General features: G+C 33.8%; 2 protein-coding genes across 2 annotated transcripts; one reads left to right on the forward strand and one right to left on the reverse strand.

The window, feature by feature from the left end:
• The first annotated feature begins 7,592 nt into the window (after nt 1–7,592).
• Nucleotides 7,593–13,360, forward strand: LOC143064131 (iron-sulfur cluster assembly 1 homolog, mitochondrial-like). The gene is made up of 4 exons (XM_076236732.1): nt 7,593–7,745; nt 10,335–10,388; nt 11,396–11,501; nt 12,861–13,360. Exons 1-4 carry the CDS (start codon nt 7,665–7,667, stop codon nt 13,007–13,009), a joined length of 390 nt encoding a protein of 129 aa, XP_076092847.1. The 5' UTR covers nt 7,593–7,664; the 3' UTR covers nt 13,010–13,360.
• A 1,166-nt stretch (nt 13,361–14,526) lies between these two features.
• LOC143064143 (exosome complex component RRP40-like) lies at nt 14,527–20,361 on the reverse strand. The gene is made up of 4 exons (XM_076236768.1): nt 20,137–20,361; nt 18,165–18,314; nt 15,537–15,691; nt 14,527–15,026 (listed from the first exon to the last, which is right to left on the reverse strand). Exons 1-4 carry the CDS (start codon nt 20,326–20,328, stop codon nt 14,813–14,815), a joined length of 711 nt encoding a protein of 236 aa, XP_076092883.1. The 5' UTR covers nt 20,329–20,361; the 3' UTR covers nt 14,527–14,812.
• Nucleotides 20,362–20,483: the final 122 nt, after the last annotated feature.

The following is a 20,483-nucleotide window of genomic DNA, read 5'->3' on the forward strand; positions in this document are numbered from 1 at the left end:
CACAACTTAACAAAGTGCTTCAAGAAAACAAAGGTACACAAACAAAAGTCATTAAAAGAGCTAAGCGATGTCAACAGGGAGAATATACAAACGCAATCTTGGCAAAGCGGGTTACAACATATACTAGTATGCTTGAGAACAACTATAGCAACACCTCAGTTCAGAAAGGTGGACTACCAGGAGTACAAGGGTGCCTCGAACATACCAGCATTTAAACAAAGACTATCCAAGAAGTCAAAGCGAAAATAGTTGATTTGACTGTCATGTGGTAAGACCTGGCAAATGTTTACGGAAGTATACCACACAAGCTAGTAGACTTAACCTTGAATAAATACCACATACCTGCTATGGGTAGACAAATGCTTCAGCACTATTTCAACAACTTTATAATGAGGCTTACAGTTGCAGACTACACAACAGCGTGACAGAGACAAGAAGTGGCAATTGTTACAAGATGTACCATATCAATAGTTCTATTCGTAGCAGCAATGGATCTACTAGTAGAATCAGCAGATCAGATGAACAGAGGGTCCGTAATGTCATCTTGGGTCAGTCAGCCACCAACAAGAGTATTTATGGATGGCATGACAATAACAGCAAAGTCAGTTCTGGAAGGTAAGTGGATACTGTAAGATTTATGTGAGTTTATAGACTGGGCACGCATGAACTTCAAGCCTTCAAAGTCAAGGAGTCTATTGTTAAAGAAAGAAACGGTACAGGACAGAAAGATCAGAATTGGAGGATACATCATTTCAACTATAATCATAGGTCTGTTATGTGTTCCTTTGGAATTTCAACCAAAGATGAAGAACTGGATCTTCCATCACTGTATTGGATATCTAAACTACATAAGTGTCCTTACAAACCACGGTATATAGCTGGGTCTTCCAAGTGCTCCACGAAACCTCTTTCTAAATTATTAACATCTATTTTATCAGCAATCAAAGACGGGCTTCAAAGTTATTGTGAAACTGCCTATTCTAGAGGGGGCGTGAATCAGATGTGGATACTTAAAAATTCCAAAGATCTTTAAGATTACATACAATCTAACTCTATTTCATCTTGTAACAGTATTAAAACATTTGACTTTTCTACTCTTTACACAAGTATTCCACATTCCAAACTAACAGACAAATTGAAAGAGTTGGTATTACTTTGCTTCATAAAAAAGAATGGCCAACGTTGATACAAGTATCTTGTCTTAGGGAGGGACAAATCCTACTTTGTAAAGAATCACTCTGCTTCAAACAAAAAATTCTCTGAAACTGATATTATCAAGATGCTTGATTTCTTGATTGACAACATATTTGTTACGTTCGGAGGACGTGTTTTTCAACAGACTGTCGGCATTCCAAGGCCACAATTAAAAATATTTTGGTTTGCCCAAACCCTACCCAAAGGTTGAGACAGTGGGTAGGTAGGTAGGCATTTTCTTTTCTTTTTTCAAAAAGAGAAATTGAAGTATCGGGTGTTTATTAGTCTTCATGCCTATCTGATTAAAAAAAAACTTCTTCAAATCAGGACAATAAAAGAATTTGAGTAGGCAGCTTTTTTCTGGGTAGGTAGCGTTTGGGCAAACAAACCTATTCTTTTTTATGGCCTAATGGGAACAAACTTTGCCCCTCTACTTTCCGACTTGTTTCCTTATTATTATGAGGCTGACTTCATGTTGGAACTTCTTAGGAAGAAAGATAAGAAGTTGGCAACATCCTTTAACTCTACTTTCCGCTATATAGATGATGTTCTCTCACTAAATAATTCTAAATTTGGTGGCTATGTTGAATGTATTTATCCCATCGAACTAGAGATAAAGGATACGACAGATGCAGTTAAGTCGGCCTCATATCTTGACTTTCATCTAGAAATTGACAATGAGGGTCGGTTGAAAACAAAACTTTACGACAAAAGAGATGATTTCAGCTTTCAAATTGTGAACTTTCCATTTCTAAGTAGCAACATTCCAGCAGCACCTGCATACGGGGTATATACCTACCAATTGATACGATATTCCCGTGCTTGCATCTCCTATCATGATTTTCTTGATAAAGAGTTGCTGTTCTCAAGGAAGCCATTAATCCAAGAGTTCCAAATGGTGAAGTTGAAATCATCCCTTTGTAAATTTTACGGACGCCATCACGAGTTGGTTGACCGTTATGGAATAACCGTTTCACAAATGATATCGGATATGTTCCTTACGTCGTAACTACAATCCCCTTCCCTTTCATGAATGTGACCTACCAAATTAGACTATTTACCGGATTTGTTATCACATAAGCAACACAACGGGTGCCAAATATGGAGCAGGATCTGCTTACCCTTCCGGAGCACCTGAGATCACCCCTAGTTTTTTGGTGGGGTTTCGTGTTGTTTATTCTTTAGTTTTCTATGTTGTGTAATGTGTGCTGTTGTTTCTTTGTCGTTTTCATTTTTAGCCATTGCGTTGTCAGTTTGTTTTAGATTTATGAGTTTGACTGTCCCTTTGGTATCTTTCGTCCCTCTTTTATGGAGAAAACAGTACGAAGTACCTCTAACTAAAGTTGAAAGTTTAGAAGGGATGTTCAACAACTTACGCAAATGGCTTGGAGTTCCAAAGAGTTTTAGCAGCATTGGTTTGTACAGCACCAGTTCAAAACTTCAACTACCACTGTCTTCTATTAGAGAAGTTTATTAAAGTCACCAAAACCAGACAAGTTATGATGCTAAGATACATTAAAGATGACAAGGTGAAAGACTTAGAGGCAAATGTTGATCTTAGGATAGGAAGGAAATGGGTGACCAAGAGCGCTGTTGAAGATGTAGAGAGACGATTTAGACACAGAGACATAGTGGGAGTGGTAACATCGGGCGAGGACGACTTGGTGTTGGCTACATTCAGCAACCATTATGGCAAGAGCCGTCAGTATGAAACAAAAAGGGCAATATATGAAGTGGGAAGACCAAAAAGATATGTTTGCATGAAATGTGGAGAATGAATGGACGGACAGATAATAAAAAAGGTACGAATGATACTAAAGGGACATCCAAACTCCTAGATCAAAAATAAACTGACAACGCCATGGCTAGAAATAAAAAGACAAACAGACAAATGATAGTACAGAAGACACAACATAAATAAGCTTCCTACTAAGATCCCTATACGACGTACTACTAACACCCACGCACCTTTCTATGTGGAAACAGATTGAAGACCCTAGTTGTAAAAGAGGGGCGGAAGATACCAAACATTACCAAAGGGAAATTCAAACTAGATCGAAAATAAACTAAGTTGCGCGGTAAGCGAGCAAACCTAGAACATGTTTTCTCGTCCTGTAGGACAACTCTGAAGGATGGTAGATATACATGGCGCCATGATCAAGTCCTTCAATATAGAAGCAGTCTTGGACATATACTCAGGACACACAGAGGAGGAAGAAGATTTAGATAGAGAAGGGGCTTAAGTTCACCAACTTCGTCAAAAGAGGTGGAGAGTCATCTAGAAACACATACGGTATAGCAAAGCCAGTGGTATCCTAGCAACAGCAAATGACTGGGAGATGCAATCTGACGTTGGGGAAAGGCCACCTTCCCAAGAGAGATTTTAACAACAACACTCCGACCAGCATGTGCTGTGGTCCAGAATCAACAGACTGGTAGAGAACTGTCACGGGGAACAAGAGTGGAAGAATCCCATGAGAGAAAGCTTACGAAGTACCAGGAATTGGTAACAGACGTCCAAGAGAAGATTGGGGAACATGATATTTCCAGTAGAGGTAGGCTGTAACGTTAGAGACTTTGTTTCAAACGATTTGAAGTGTCTTGGGTCCCTATGAATAACTGTACCAGTAAGAAGGGACCCCATTGGAAACATATCCAGAAATCAACGCCACTTTGCTTATTTGAATATTATACTAAAGAAATCGGATACGGGTCACGGAAATTACATCAAAATCGAAGCGAGAGGCTTTTAACATTGCAGTGTAAAATACAGGCTAAAATGGCTTAAACTGGACACCAGGACATGCCAACATAAAAGGAAATGACGAGGCAGACTCCCTAGCAAAAGAAGCTGCTAAAGAAGCAGAATCACTAGCAGTTGATGACATAGTGTTTACAAAACAAGATGTAAAAAAAGCAGCTAGAAATTCTGTTACAAAAAAAATGGCAACGAAGATGGGAAAACAGTAATGCTGGACGTCATTATTTCAGAAAAAAAAACCCTGGATAAAACAGTTATATGTTGTGTTAGTACTTTATTATTCTGTTTTGAAAATTAAAGCCAAATAGTATCATGACCAACTTCCAACGGAGCATGTTTATGTTATCCATGCCCACCGTCATTTTGCACCAAATTTATGAAATTTTGCAAGTCTTTTCGAATAATTCTCTAGAAAATATTTCAATAGGTTTTAAAATTTATATTGTAAATATACACACTGCACTTATTCATAGATAAATAAAAAATATATTGTACCCTTACATCCAATCACAGCGCTCCTAATTTGACTTCCTTCACCTACCTTGGGTACACTAGTCTCGATCACCCAGACGTGATTCTGCTTCTTTTGCTAGGGAGTCTGCCTCGTCATTTCCTTTTATGTTGGCATGTCCTGGTGTCCAGTTTAAGTTTATTAAAATTCCATGTTCATTTAAATTTTTTATTTTTCCTTTGATTTCGTTAATGGTTTGATGATAGCTGTCACTTTTCCAATTAAGAGTTAAGATACCTAATGCGGCTGACTGTCCGAAAATAAAGTTAAAGTATCAATTTGCTGTTTTGAAAAAGATTCTATGTAATCGAGTACAATTTTGATTGCTATAAGTTCAGCTAGCAAGATTGGTCCTTTGTTAGAGACAGGTCTTTTTAATTTTTCTTCTTGATTATTAATGTAAATTATAGCTCCTGCACCGCAGGGGCCTGGATTTCCTAAACATGACCCATCTGTAAAAGCAACTGCTGTGTTTGGTGTTTGAGATTTGACTTGTTCAGAGATAATTTGTTTCCCTTCCTCTATTTGGGCTGTTGTTCTTGATTTTGAGCTGCCTTTTGTTTCGCCAGTAGTCAAGCCTATCAAGCCAGTCCAGTTCAAAGTACTATCACGTGGTACAATTCTCATTTACATATTATGAATATTAATTAGCAAAACCTCTACTAATTTCTGGCTATGATACATGTGACGATGATGTGTGTATCTTATGCATGTCAGTGACAATAAAATTGTAAAAATAATAGATGATGATGTGGGTATAATTTGCATAGGTAGTTTATGATGTTAAACCAGATGCTCCGCAGGGCGTAGTTTTATACGACCGCAGAGGTTGAACCCTGAACGGTTGGGGCAAGTATGGACACAACATTCAAGCTGGATTCAGCTCTAAATTTGGATTGTGATTAAATAGTTGACACAGCATAGGTTTCTGACACAGAATGAATGTGTTCTAATGAACTTAAAATTTTTGTTTTCTCTTAGAACAATTCACTATGCTGTTGAATATTAATCCTCTCAAAAAAATGTTTGAAGAAATTTTCTTTTTTATTTATGAAATTTCAAATGAGAAAAATTGAACCCAATTTTTTTAATCACATCCCCCTTTCCCTTATTCCAAAACTAATCTCAATTAAAATTTCTAATGGAGTTTGCAACAATAACTACTCATTTAAATACATCATAAAATATTAAGATGTAAAAAAAATGCTTGTTATCACTGAATGGTAAAGATTATTTTAATTTATCAGTTGGTAGTAAAAAGTGAATATACATTGTATATTGTATATAACAAAGATTTAAGTTGATTCTGGACAAAGAAAGATAACTCCAATTAAAAAAAAATCTTGCTATTGCACAATATTTTGCAATTAGATATTTCTTGCTTACTATTCTGGACAAAGAAAGATAACTCTAATTAAAAAAAAATTTGCTATTTCACAATATTGTGCAATTAGATATTTCTTGCCATTGCGCAATACTGTGCAATTGAAAAGTCTTGCTATTGCACAATACTTAATATAATAATTTTAGATCCTGATTTGGACCAACTTGAAAACTGGGCCCATAATAAAAAATCTAAGTACATTTTTGGATTCAGCATATCAAAGAACCCCAAGATTTCAATTTTTGTTAAAATCAGACTAAGTTTAATTTTGGACCCTTTGGACTTTAGTGTAGACCAATTTGAAAACAGGACCAAAAATGAAGAATCTACATACACAGTTAGATTTGGTATATCAAAGAACCCCATTTATTCAATTTTTGATGAAATCCAACAAAGTTTAATTTTGGACCCCGATTTGGACCAACTTGAAAACTGGGCCAATAATCAAGAATCTAAGTACATTTTAGATTCAGCATATCAAAGAACCTAACTGATTCATTTTTTGTCAAAATCAAACTAAGTTTAATTTTGGACCCTTTGGACCTTAATGTAGACCAATTTGAAAACGGGACCAAAAGTTAAGAATCTACATACACAGTCATGACAGTTAGATTCGGCATATCAAAGAACCCCAATTATTAAATTTTGATGAAATCAAACAAAGTTTAATTTTGGACCCTTTGGGCCCCTTATTCTGTTGGGACCAAAACTCCCAAAATCAATACCAACCTTCCTTTTATGGTCATAAACCTTGTGTTTAAATTTCATAGATTTCTATTTACTTATACTAACGTTATGGTGCGAAAACCAAGAAAAATGCTTATTTGGGTCCCTTTTTGGCCCCTAATTCCTAAACTGTTGGGACCTAAACTCCCAAAATCAATACCAACCTTCCTTTTGTAGTCATTAACATTGTGTTTAAATTTCATTGATTTCTATTAACTTAAACTAAAGTTATTGTGCGAAAACCAAGAAAATGCTTATTTGGGCCCTTTTTGGCCCCTAATTCCTAAAATGTTGGGACCAAAACTCCCAAAATCAATACCAACCTTCCTTTTGTGGTCATAAACCTTGTGTTAAAATTTCATAGATTTCCATTCACTTTTACTAAAGTTAGAGTGCGAAAACTAAAAGTATTCGGACGACGACGACGACGACGACGACGACGACGACGACGCAGACGACGACGCCAACGTGATAGCAATATACGACGAAATTTTTTTCAAATTTTGCGGTCGTATAAAAAGCAGCTTGGGCTAACATATTAGATGAATTTGAATTTGGCAACTAGTTAAAATATCAAAATAATAGTCAATGCTTAAAATCTAAATCATCTCTTTCATTTCATCTTGATTTGAGAATATCTGAATATGGTGTTTTATGATAGTTTGTATGAGTGTAACCATCATAGTTTGTATGAGTGTAACCAATGTAACCATTATGTCAATGGGGGTTACAAAACAAGGTAACTGAATTATGGTGCACATTTTGTGCCTTATATGGTGCTTAAGGATACTCCACTCATAAAATGCCATTATATTGTACAAAGTATGTGTTAGTATTGTTTTTATGTATCGTATATATTTAGTATTGTAATAATTCATGTGCTTGATATTTTATTGAATAAAATATTAAGTATTATTACTAAAGTGAAATAGTTATGTTTTACGACCGTTCTAATCCTTACTTATTTGAATCTTTTATAGTTCTTCAGTTATATCTCAAAATAAGACTGGTACCTTAAAATATGATAGACGTAAGGGATTTCAGAAATTATTGTGTCAAAGGAAAACCAGCCGGCGTAAACAAAGAAAATGGCCTCTCGAGCCGTGGGAGCCACGGTCCGAGCAGTAACTAGAACACGAATGTTGCCAACCAGAGCACCAATTGTCATGGTATGTAGTTCAAACTGATGCATTGTGTTCAAATATTTGATAATCTATTAGAAAGTCGTCATTTTTTAAGGTAAGCATTACTGCGTATGAAGGTCATTTCAGACGAAAACAAATTACGCAACACACGTTTGCCATAATGACAATAATATAGACGTTCAGAATATAATATAGTACTATACGGCAGGTCTAACCCGTGGAAGAGAACCGACGAAAAGCTAGTAGCCTTTTGGTATTAATAAAAACAAACAAACAATTATGCTCATTCTGCTAGCTACGAATACGAAGCACTTATTAAAGGTCCTTTTGATAATTTTGATATTTGTGGACCATAGACCATATGGCAAATACATTTACAAAGTACAATAGAGCTCAGGCCATTCATTAGGAGGCGGTAACCGGTACTTTTACCCTCCTATGCTACTGATAAGTACCGCCTGAATTCAGGAATTTTTATAATTTATATAAGATGTTCATTGAATACATTGAAAAGTACCACCTACAAATAGGAATGTACCTACGGTCAACATGAAAGATAATGAAACCCCTGACTGAGCTACGTTTTTGCAGTGATCATTCTGCATAATCAAACGACAAGAATAAGATTTTATTATATAACTCAACATCCTTTCCATCTAAAAAGTAAAATCACAAAAATACTGAACTTAAAGGAAAATCTAATCGGAAAGTCCATAATCACATGGCAAAATCAAATAACAAAACACATAAAAAACGAATGGACAAGAACTGTCATATTCCTGACTTGGCACAGGCATTTTCTAATGTAGAAAATGGTGGATTAAACCTGGTTTTATAGCGCTAACCCTCTCACTTTGATGACAGTCTCATCAAATTCTGTTATATTTACACTACAGTGATGTGTGAACTAAACAGACATAATAAATAAAATAGTCAAAATATGGGTACAGCAGTCATCATCTTGTAACAATTTTAAAAGAAACAATTTAACAGAACACAAATTCATCTATCTACAAACACATTCATTGATTCGTGTGTCTGACGTCGGAAAATAATTGTTCAATGTATATACAAACAATTTTAAAATTTCACATAGGCAATGTTAGCGTACAGGGTTAAAAATATCAAAAGTATGTAAAAATTAATTTCAGAAATAGATTGAGATTTAAAATAGTCCAAAAGTTATATAGAATTTATAAGCATCCACAATTAGATCATTCCACTACGCGATTGAAGAATTTTGACGTTTGTGGTTCAACATATTTTGTAATTCATAATAGAAATATATCATAATGACATAAAATAGAACAATATCATACTGAGGGGGTCTTTTAAAGTACAGAGTCATGTTATAAGAACCAAAGAAATACAAAAGGTCGCATATACAAAACACACCAGCAAAAAATGAAAGACAATCCAAACACATCGACAGGATGTTTAAGTACCGAGCCACGTTAAATGGATATTACATAAAACAATCCAACAGTAATATTAATAGTAGAACAAAGACAAATGAAAGAACAATAAAACATGTTGTTAAGATGATAAACAACATCAGTACGCAGAATCTATACATCAAGACCATCATGTATTATTTGTGAATTTAATACAGAATATTTATCAACAAGGTCTTGGTACCTTCTGATGAACTTTTTAACCCTCTTATATCTAAAAATTCAGTAATATAAAGAGCATTTATGCATGCAATGCTATGGAAACAAGACTTTTCATCCATTCAGCCTTTTACCAATTTAGCCATATGATACACCTTATCCCTATTCCCGGCTTACCGGAGAATCTCACCAGCTTGAACTATTGACGTCATACAACAATTAGTTTTCCATTCTGGCAACAGATTATGAGATATTAAGACCTCAAAATTTAACGGGAACCTGTGTGATGTCTAGTTATACAGCTTACTGCTGTTTATATGCCATTACTGCCATACTGGACATAAAAAAGGTTCCCATAAAATTTGGACGTCACAACAGAAAATATCTGACGCCACAACAGAGATAACTTATTGTTGTATGACATCAAAAGTTAAAATCGTGATAAGGTGTATAATAATAAAAGTTGTTTTGGCAAACTTATTTTTTATTTAAAGAGGTTTTGAGCTTAAATTTAAGCCATTTCCCCTTTATGTTTAAATATGGAATTTGATCTTAGGTTCATGAAAACCTTATGGCTAAATTGGCTGTGTTTTACTGTTCATGCTATCTTGGAGTACAGAAAAACCTATGCAGCTACATTTTGTACATGTAGATTAGTTTTAAGGATGATGTTGTTAAACAACTGTAAATGGTGTACTGTCTTGAAAAATGTCTAACCATCAGACCTGTCAGCAAATTTTGTCCACATATTACTTGCCATGATAAAATAAAAGCATTTAGATGTGGTCTATTTTAAAAAAAATTAAACCACAATTTACCATGTTTACTAAAAAATACATTATCATTTAGATATGCAGACCTTGCAGTCTAATTTGGAATACACCCAATATATTTACACTGTTTCTCCTTTTATATGTCATTATGTAGCTTTATATAATTCCAAATTCAAATAAATTATATTATCACATTTACAATCCATCATTATTTGTTTTCATTTCAGACTTCAGCAGCTGTACAGAAAGTTAAAGGTTTACTTGAAAATCGACCTGATATGGTAAATATCTTTAATGATAATGATAACCTCTCTTATGCATTGTCAGTCAGTTAGCTGAATGGACACACACAAACACACAGTTGTTTGAATGAACTCACACCCACACATATATGTAGTTATCTAAATGAACTCACACAAAAAAATACTTGAAACTGGTTCATGATAAATGATTATATACATTGTACATATAAAAACAAGAATGTGTCCAAAGTACACGGATGCCCCACTCGCACTATCCTTTTCTATGTTCCATGGACTGTGAAATTAGGTAATTATCTAATTTGGCATAAAAATTAGAAAGATCATATCATAAGCAACAAGTGTACTAAGTTTCAAGTTGATAGGACTTCAGCTTCATAAAAAACTACCTTGACCAAAAACTTTATCCTGAAACTCCCACTTTCATTTTCTATGTTCAGTGGACCGTGAAATTGGGGTCAAAAGTCTAATTTGGCTTAAAAATTAGAAAGATAATCTCATAAGCAACAAGTGTACTAAGTTTCAAGTTGATTGGACTTCAGCTTCATCAAAAACTACCTTGACCAAAAACTTTAACCTGGACGGACGGACGGACGAACGGAGCCACAGACCAGAAAACATAATGCCCTCTACTATCGTAGGTGGGGCATTAAAATGTTATAAGACAGAAATTCCTGTAGTTACTTCAGTTATCATGAACATTTAGCTAGATTTTTTGTGCGACTAAGGTAAAATTATTATTTATTGCAATCATCCAGCCTAATTATTTAGCTTTTTAAAATTAGGTTTAAATATTTAAAAACTTTTTGATAAATGCATTTCCCTTTTGAATGTTTTAAAAAACTGTCAGAATAAATGTGTACATCATATTAATCTGCAGTGTTATTGAGTTTAAACACTTAGTTTTTAATCAGAGTACATGTATATGCACCGTAAAAATAATGAATCTCTTTCATGATGATGCAAGGCTTTTTTTATAATGTGACAATGTAATTTGTAAAAGATATAAATTCATTTATTTATTTCAGATTGGATTGAAAATAGGAGTGAAAACAAGGGGATGCAATGGTTTATCATACACATTAGAATATGCTAAAGAAAAGGGAAAGTTTGATGAAGAAGTTCAGCAAGATGGTAAGATTCACTCTAAAAAAATCCCTCTCAAGTCAAATAAGAGGAATTCGAAGAGCATAGAAGTGTTCCAAAAAAAATTGTAACACAAAATATGGCTAAGTATACTGAAATAAGTCTTGGTTTAGAATACAATTAAAAAAAAAAAAAAAAAAAAAAATGAAGTGTAATAATCAAAAAATTACCTTAAATGCTGAGTTTGTATTTTAGGCAATACCTAGTGTTTATTATTTCTGAAAATGTAAGAAAAATATATAAAGTTTATATATTTTTCTTACATGTTTATATTATAAACAAGAGTGCAAACACTGAAATAAATGTCTCGCCTTCTTTACTAATCATTGATATTATGTTGATAGTCCTAAATATAAAGCTTTATTACAACTGTCACATAAACTTAACATTAACCCAGAAAACTCAAAATTTACCAATGAACCATGAAAATGAGGTCAAGGTCAGATGAACCATGTCAGGCGACATGTACAGCTACAACAAATATAGTTGATCTATTGCATACAGTATATGAAAAACAGACAAAAACACAAAAACTTAACTATAACCAATGAACCATGAAAATGAGGTCAAGGACATTGGACATGTGACTGACCGAAACTTCGTAACATGAGGCATCTATATACAAAGTATGAAGCATCCAGGTCTTCTACCTTCTAAAATATAAAGCTTTTAAGAAGTTAGCTAACTCCGCTGCCGGATCAATATCCCTATGTTGATGTTTCTGCAACAAAAGTTGCAGGCTCGACAAAAACCATGACAAAGTTTTTTGAAAATAATGTGGACTTGCAGATTGAGAAAACACCCATTTCAAATAGGTCTTATAGCAAATGTAGAAAATATTTCTTGGCAAGTGTTAAAAAGATTGATGTTTTGATTAAGTTTATTTCTCACAATCATTTATATAAGGTTTATAACGCTGAGTATTTGAATTGATTTACATATAAAAAAGAAAGTACATTTAATTTTTTTGATGTTATTTAACCTCAACCTTATTGGGGGGTTCCGATCCCGGATCCCGCTTACTGTTTTGTCAGATTCCCGTATCCCGCTTACACTATGTACGTAAGCAATTCTTATTTTTTTGTCATTTCCCGGGTCCCGCAAGACCTCATTTCCCGTTTTCACACCACAATAATTTGACTTTCACGTGTCACGCTTACAAAAAATCGGCAATCCCGCGTCACGCTTAGACCCCAATGAGACCCACCTTATTGTCATTATATATATATATTCAGATATTGTAATAAATATTTTGACAGGATCTATCAATGATGGAAACTGTCTTACATTATAAATTGTCTAAAATTCACAAAATTCTAGAAGTAATTTCTAAATTGTATTTTGCAGGTGTGAAGATTTTGATAGATGCTAAAGCTCAGCTGTCATTGTTAGGAACAGAAATGGACTATGTAGAAAACAAATTAGCTTCTGAATTCATATTTAATAATCCAAATATAAAAGGAACATGTGGGTGTGGGGAAAGTTTTAATGTATGATTGATAGCTTAGATCTTATTTATACATTATTTAGTCAACTGTGATTACTTTTCAAAATAAATATCATTTTTTGTAAAAAATCTGACAGTTTTAATTTTTTATGCATTGATACAAATGTTTATGATTTATTAAAACTTTTGATGTATACAAATAGTTCTGTTAACTGTCATACTGATTCGGAGAATATTCACCACTTTATAATAAACATAAACGGGTAACATTTTCCCAGAAGATTAGAAATGCTTGTGAAGTCATGGGTATTTTTATAATTTATGAAGTTTTGAATTTTGTGCGCATTTCAAAAATGCTTAATTTTATTACTTTGTGTAAATAAAATGTTTTTATTCTTAATGTTTTTCATTTTTAGTTCAATCAAAATTATGTTTTTATGAAAAAAAGTTTTCTTGAGAACATTGTTGTACAAATACAACTGTATTAAAGATTAATAGATTGATCAATTGAATAAAATGAAGCAAAGTAAAGTTTTATGTTCACCATTTATAAAACAATACATTTGTACTGTAAATTTAGGTAAACAAAGTAACTATAAGCAGAATTCAGCAATATAAAAGCAAGGAGATATGGGAAAACACAAAACAAGTCAGCAACCAAACAACTGAAAAAAATATACCTAGTTGTCAGCAAGGGAGACAATATACGAAGCTCTTAATCTTACTGCACAACTATGATATTTATGTTAGAAACATAGGTGTCAAAGAAGAAAATTCGGTAAGGGCCATATTTGGCCCCGATTATAAAGTTCAATGTTACAAGACTAAAAATGTTTTAACTTGACTTAAAGGCACATGAGAAAGTTCAACAGAATCAATTTTGTCAAATTTTAATTCTAACATGTTGATTTTGAACCATACCCCCTATAACCATCCCTTTGTAGTATGGAAACTTGTGGTATAATTTCAGAGAGATTTATACACTTAAACACTGACTGAAACTACAAAAATGCTTATTTGGGCCCCTTTTTTGCCCCCTCAATTATTGAAACCCCCATGGAGCAAGAACCCTAAAACTCAATTCCAGCCTTTCCTTTAAAAATTTTGTGGTCATAAAAAAACATTTCTTGAAGCAGTCATTTGAAAATTATCCCCATTAGAATATTCACTCCTTAGCTCATACTGACAGATTTAAGCCTAACAAAGGCACAAATGACATCAAATAACAACACGGAAAACCATTGCATAACCTGGGGGTAACTGCCAACACATATATCTTTGCATAAATGTGTCGTTTGTCATTTGTTCATCCTCTGCATAATTATACAATTTCTCTTTAAAATTGGTCAAAACAATATTCAAATAAACTTTAGAATACTGGTACTTTGATCTATAATTGTTAAATTTTTATACAATGCGACTTGGATGGAGAGTTGTCTCATTGGCACTCATATTCCATCTTATTTAAAAAGATCTGAGAACTAGTAACTTGTTAAATGAGAAATGTACATATACACAGCTGTACAAATTCTGATCTTTTTAAGTAATCATCTAAAATACAACCAATGATATTCACTTTCATTTTAATAGTTAACAATAACATACTGTCTGATGTTTTCCTCAACAAAAAACTTCGGGCCAGGTGAGCTAAAAAGTTGCTGCTTTGGCAAATGAAGTTCAATGTCCAAACTGATGCAAGGATGTTTTTATTCATTTACTGATGTGCAACTCATCAAAGTTACCACAGCAGTTAAGACATATTACTGTACCAACTGATAACTTGACCATGGAGTTTTCAACAGGCATTGTACTCATTAGCGGTTTGTCAATTCCTAATCTTCTCCAGCCAGTTTCAAAAGCCTGCTAGAGCATTAGTCAATTTTTTACACATAGCTTTGATTTGTTCATTAGACATGTATTCTGCAGCACTTATAGCATTACACAAAGCAATTGTATGTGACACAGATTTGGCCTTGACCCAAACTCGACCATTCATTCCTATTGCACATTCATAATGCATGCCATTACCAAGGGTCTTGAGTAAAATACAGTCGGAACTTAAAAGTCTGAAAATAGAAAAAAAATAAGTCATTAAATTAATTTTACACAAAAATTATTAGCTACTGTGGTATCATTATCATTTGTTAGATATCAATTTCTTGGATTGTGTGGGTACAGGTAAATCACAAAATTAAATGTTCCAATGAAATGACAAATTTTCTATAGGCTTGTATGCAGACCTTAAAGTTAAAGATCCATGAACAAACAAGTTTTCCTTTATCCACTAAAATAAATGAATCCACAGTAATATATGTTTTTTTTAATCAAAATTCAGAGTTAAAAGAAGTATCTTCTGTATATGGAACTTTTAGCTGTCATATATTTTTAAATTTTTTTATCATTTAAAGAAACTGACACTAACTTTCATATTGGTGAACTGCAGATCAAATAGTTTACATGTCACTCTGAATATGCATGCTGTATTTGCTGTTATAAGTAGATGTAATACACAGCCATCTGTAAATCAAGTTTCATTTAGAAATTTTCATACTGATTATCTCCCCTTGAAGTCTTACTTTCTAATCAAATTCAACGATGTTTGGAACATAAATCCTCCGTCTCTACCAATGACCCCCAGTCCACCACTACGTCCATTACTGTCTATACACACTAGTTCTGGCTCCATGTCTTTATTAGCTACCATACATTTAGCATATACAATATCACCAACCTGAAACAAATTACAGTAAGTACATAGTCAAATTGTATTTATATATACATGAAAATCCATCATTGGGGGGTTCCAATCCAGGATCCCGCTTACTGTTTTGTCAGATTCCTGTATCCCGCTTACACTATGTACGTAAGCAATTCTCATTTTTTTTGTCATTTCTCGGGGGCTGCAAGACCTCTTTTCCCGTTTTCACGCCACAATAATTTGACTTTCACGTGTCATGCTTGCAAAAAATCGGCAATCCCGTGTCACGCTTAGACCCCAATGAGACCCACATCATTATATCTCACCCTTGAAATTAACTATCTATTAGAGCTAATTTCCTAGTGCTTGAGTTGTAGAATAAAACTTTGGTTGGCTTGTTTGCTTTGTTTGTATAATTATTTGCTCATTATTGAAATGTACCCAAAATTTGACAAAACAAAGGACAATCCACATTATTTTCAAAAAATTTTGTCATGGTTTCAGACATGTGACAGAGTTGCCATAACTGGAGATTTGGAAATTTTCAGCTGGAGTTTGGGCCTCATAACTGGAGATTTTTTTATCGACATACGCAATGGTTTTTTTAGTGTTTTAACTGCATCTCTTCTCTTTTTTGTTGTCAAAAGAACAATAACTCCATACCTTTAAACACCTGCATATCCCTTTTTACTTGATAACAAGAGTGCACACGCTGAAATGTCTCGCCTTCTTTACTAATTATTGATATTATGTTGATAGTCCTAAGTATAAAGCTTTATTAAAAACTGTCACATAAACTTATAATTAACCAAGATAACTAAACAAAGACCAATGAACCATGAAAATGAGGTCAAGGTCAGATGAACCATGCCAGGCAGACATGTACAGCTAACAATGCTTCCATACAACAAATATAGTTGACCTATTACTTATAGTTTGAGAAAAATAGACCAAAACACAAAAACTTAACACTGAGCAATGAACCGTGAAAATGAGGTTGAGGTCAAATAAAACCTGTGGGACTGACATATAGATCATAAAAAAAATCCATACACCAAATATAGTTGACCTATGGCATATATAGTATTAGATAAAAAGACCAAAACTCAAAAACTTAACTTTGACCACTCAACCATGAAAATGAGGTCAAGGTCAGATGACATCTGCCCGCTAGACATGTACATCTTACAATCATTCCATACAACAAATATAGTAGATCTATTGCATAAAGTATGAGAAAAACAGACCAAAACACAAAAACTTAACTATAACCACTGAACCATGAAAATGAGGTCAAGGTCAGATGACACCTGCCAGTTGGACATGTACACCTTACAATCCTTTCATACACCGAATTTACTAGACCTATTGCTTATAGTATCTGAGATATGGACTTGACCATCAAAACTTAACCTTGTTCACTGATCCATGAAATGAGGTCGAGGTCAAATGAAAACTGTCTGACAGGCATGAGGACCTTGCAAGGTACGCACATACCAAATATAATTATCCTATTACTTATAATAAGAGAGAATTCAACATTACAAAAAAATCTGAACTTTTTTTTCAAGTGGTCACTGAACCATGAAAATGAGGTCAAGGACATTTGACATGTGACTTCATTGCTCAGTGTTAAGTTTTTCTGTTTTGGTCTGTTTTTCTTAAACTATATGCAAAAGGTCAACTACTGTAAACCAACTTATTTTCGCGGATACTTTATTTCAGTTTTACCCTTTCTTGACCACTTCGCGGCTATTTAATTTCGCGATTCTCGGATTTACTTGATGTAGTTTAATAAGGAAAGATCCAAGTTTTACATATTTGCGACGATTTATATTCGCGTTATTTTTCTACTCGCGAAAATCGCGAAAATAAATTGCTCGCGAAATTAAGTTGGTTAACAGTATATCTGTTGTATGGAAGAATTGTTAGCTGTACATGCCTGCCTGGCATGGTTCTTCTGACCTGGACCTCATTTTTATGGTTCATTGGCCAATGTTGAGTTTTCTTGGTTAAGTTTATGTGACAGTTGTAATAAAGCTTTATATTTAGGACTATCAACATAATATCAATGATTAGTAAAGAAGGCGAAACATTTCAGCATGTGCATTCTTGTTTGCCATTGTCATTGTTTTTTTATGAACAGGTTTTATTTAAGTATGTTTTTAGATCTTGTTAGGTAATTTTCCAATTTGGATTTAACACTTCTTTTGAGATGAACTTATAAAATTCTCAGATATTTCTGTGAGGCAAAATAAAAATATATGTATGGTTCCAGTTACCGGTAACCCTACCTTCCCTACTTTTTCGTCTTAAAAATAGCCTACCCTAAAGATTTTATTGTCCTTTTTCATTAAGCACTGTTAAAGTCAGAATGTTGCTCCCATAGACTCAATGTAAAAAAAAACCATAAAATAAAAAAAAATCCCTACCTACCTACCCTAACTTTTTTTTTAGATGTAACTGGAACCACACATACTTTTTTATTTGGCCTGATCAACATTACCTTAACGTCAGGTCTGTTTCTTTTGGTTGCTCCTTCAAATGCCAAGTAGGACAGAGTTGCCAAGTCACTGCTACCGATATCCAGTCTAAATACATCTCCTGCCTTAGCTGCAACTATCCCTATGATTGGATCTCCCTTAACAGCAACATACTAAAACAGAATACAGTTGAAATTTATATTATAAGTTTAGAACAATTCTATTTCAAATGTTAGGATGGCATCAGTTTGTATGCATTTCTTTCCAAATATGAAAAGAGTATTCCCACGATTTATATTATAAGTTTAGAACAATTCTATTTCAAATGTTAGGATGGTATCAGTTTGTATGCATTTCTTTCCAAATATGAAAAAAAGTATTCCCATGTTTGCTTCCATATTGCATTGACAGCTATCTTTTTAATTGATGGAAAAGTTTATACAGGCTAATTTTATGTTTTATTTCAGATTGTGACACTCTGACTGAATTTTCATGATGGGTGATGCAGGCAAAGCAGGATATGCCTACTATGTCTACACATGTGATAGGGTTTGTGCAATTCCATCAGGTTTTGTTTGTTACCTTTTAAATCAATTAATGAGGCGAGAACATTAGTAAACTACTTTTGCCTAAAATTATTAGTAAGCATACAAAATTTGAGTAAAGTTTCAATGGAATTAAAGCTGCATAAGGGAGCATTGTTTATGAGGCCTATGTACAGCATGATAAATAGATGGCTATGGTTTAAAATAATACCAGAATTTGGACTAAAAGGGTTTTGACACACAAGATTTTTATATGTTTTTGCTTTGACACCTTTCAAGCATTCCTATGTATAAGCCTGTCCCAAGTCAGGATCCTGGAATTCAGCGGTCATTGTTTGTTGATGTGTAAAATATTTGTTTTTCATTCATTTTTGATACATATTAGGCCTTTAGTTTTCTCGTTTGAATTGTTTTACTTTTGTAATTTTGAGCTTACTATGCAGTGTGGGCTTTGATCATAGTTGAAAGCCATATATGGATCCTGCTTACTATTTTGTCAGATTCCCGTATTCTGCTTACACCATGTTATTGTAAGCAATTCTCATTTTTGTTATTTCCTGTGTCCAGCTAGACTTCATTACCCATTTTCATGGCACAATAATTTGATTTTCATGTCAGGCTTACAAAAAAACAGCAATCCTGTGTCACACCTAGACCCACAATTCAGACAAAAACTAACAGTATTTTTTAAAATAATTTTTATAATTAATCATTTACTGCAAGTTTTGTGTTTCCAATCTGGCATCAGAAGAGGAAAAAAATTATGATCGACATACTTGGGTAGGCCTGCTACAGATGATTCCGTCAACAAAAGTAGGCATGTTATACACCATTATGTAGAAAAATCAAATTAGATTTACGACATAACAAGTTTTAGTAGGGTTGACCACTGAGGAATCAGCATGTAACAGAATTTCAAAACCAGCTAACATTTTCCAAATTTGAGAGTTAAGTACCTTGTGTTATCAGGTTATATTAAAGTACATCGTATATAGGTAATTTTTTATCACAAGCAAACGCCTGTGCTCTTGACAAGTCTCTGCTGAGACTACTATAACTATGTGTTATACTTATAGTAGTCTCAGGTCTCTGTGAGAGCAGTGGCGGATCCAGGGGGGGTTCCAGGGGTGCGCACCCCCCCTTTATTTTTGCCGATCAATGCATTTGTATCGGGACATATGTTTTGCACCCCCCTTTGCCCTGGGTGCCCTGGGTTAGCACCCCCCCCTTTCGAAAATTCCTGCATCCGCCCCTGGAGAGGATTATAAGGCACTATTTGTCAATTTTCCCAAGAACCTTAAAATTAAAAAATATGAACCCTTCGCATTTTTCCAATTTAATTATGCTAGTAAACTTTGACAACAATAACACTTGATAGATCTTGATCATTTCCCTCTGTTTTTTTGTTTTTTTTTAAGATAAGAGTTATCTCCCTTTGATAAGCATGTACCCGTTTTAGATGAGAGTCGATCCAATAAAAGTTTGGCTCTTTGAAGCGGAGTAAGCCGCATTTCGTGACAATTATAGATTCTTCATCTTGTCTTAATCCTGGTCCAACTAAAATTTTCGATGTTTTCTCTGATTCCTTCAAATTACAAATTAATTCGCCGGGCAAATACACATGTCCAGCATGGTCCACCATTTTAAACCTAAAGTCTATTTCCAGAAAGTTTGTTTACATGTAAAACATTACGATATTGTAGAAAACTTAAATATAACATGAAAATTAAGCCAAATAAAACAATTGTACAACCATCTTTTTTGTCTATTTTGTAATTTTAAAGTAAGGTTAATTTT

The sequence above is a fragment of the Mytilus galloprovincialis genome, chromosome 1, assembly GCF_965363235.1.
Source record: "Mytilus galloprovincialis chromosome 1, xbMytGall1.hap1.1, whole genome shotgun sequence".
Taxonomy (NCBI): domain Eukaryota; kingdom Metazoa; phylum Mollusca; class Bivalvia; order Mytilida; family Mytilidae; genus Mytilus; species Mytilus galloprovincialis.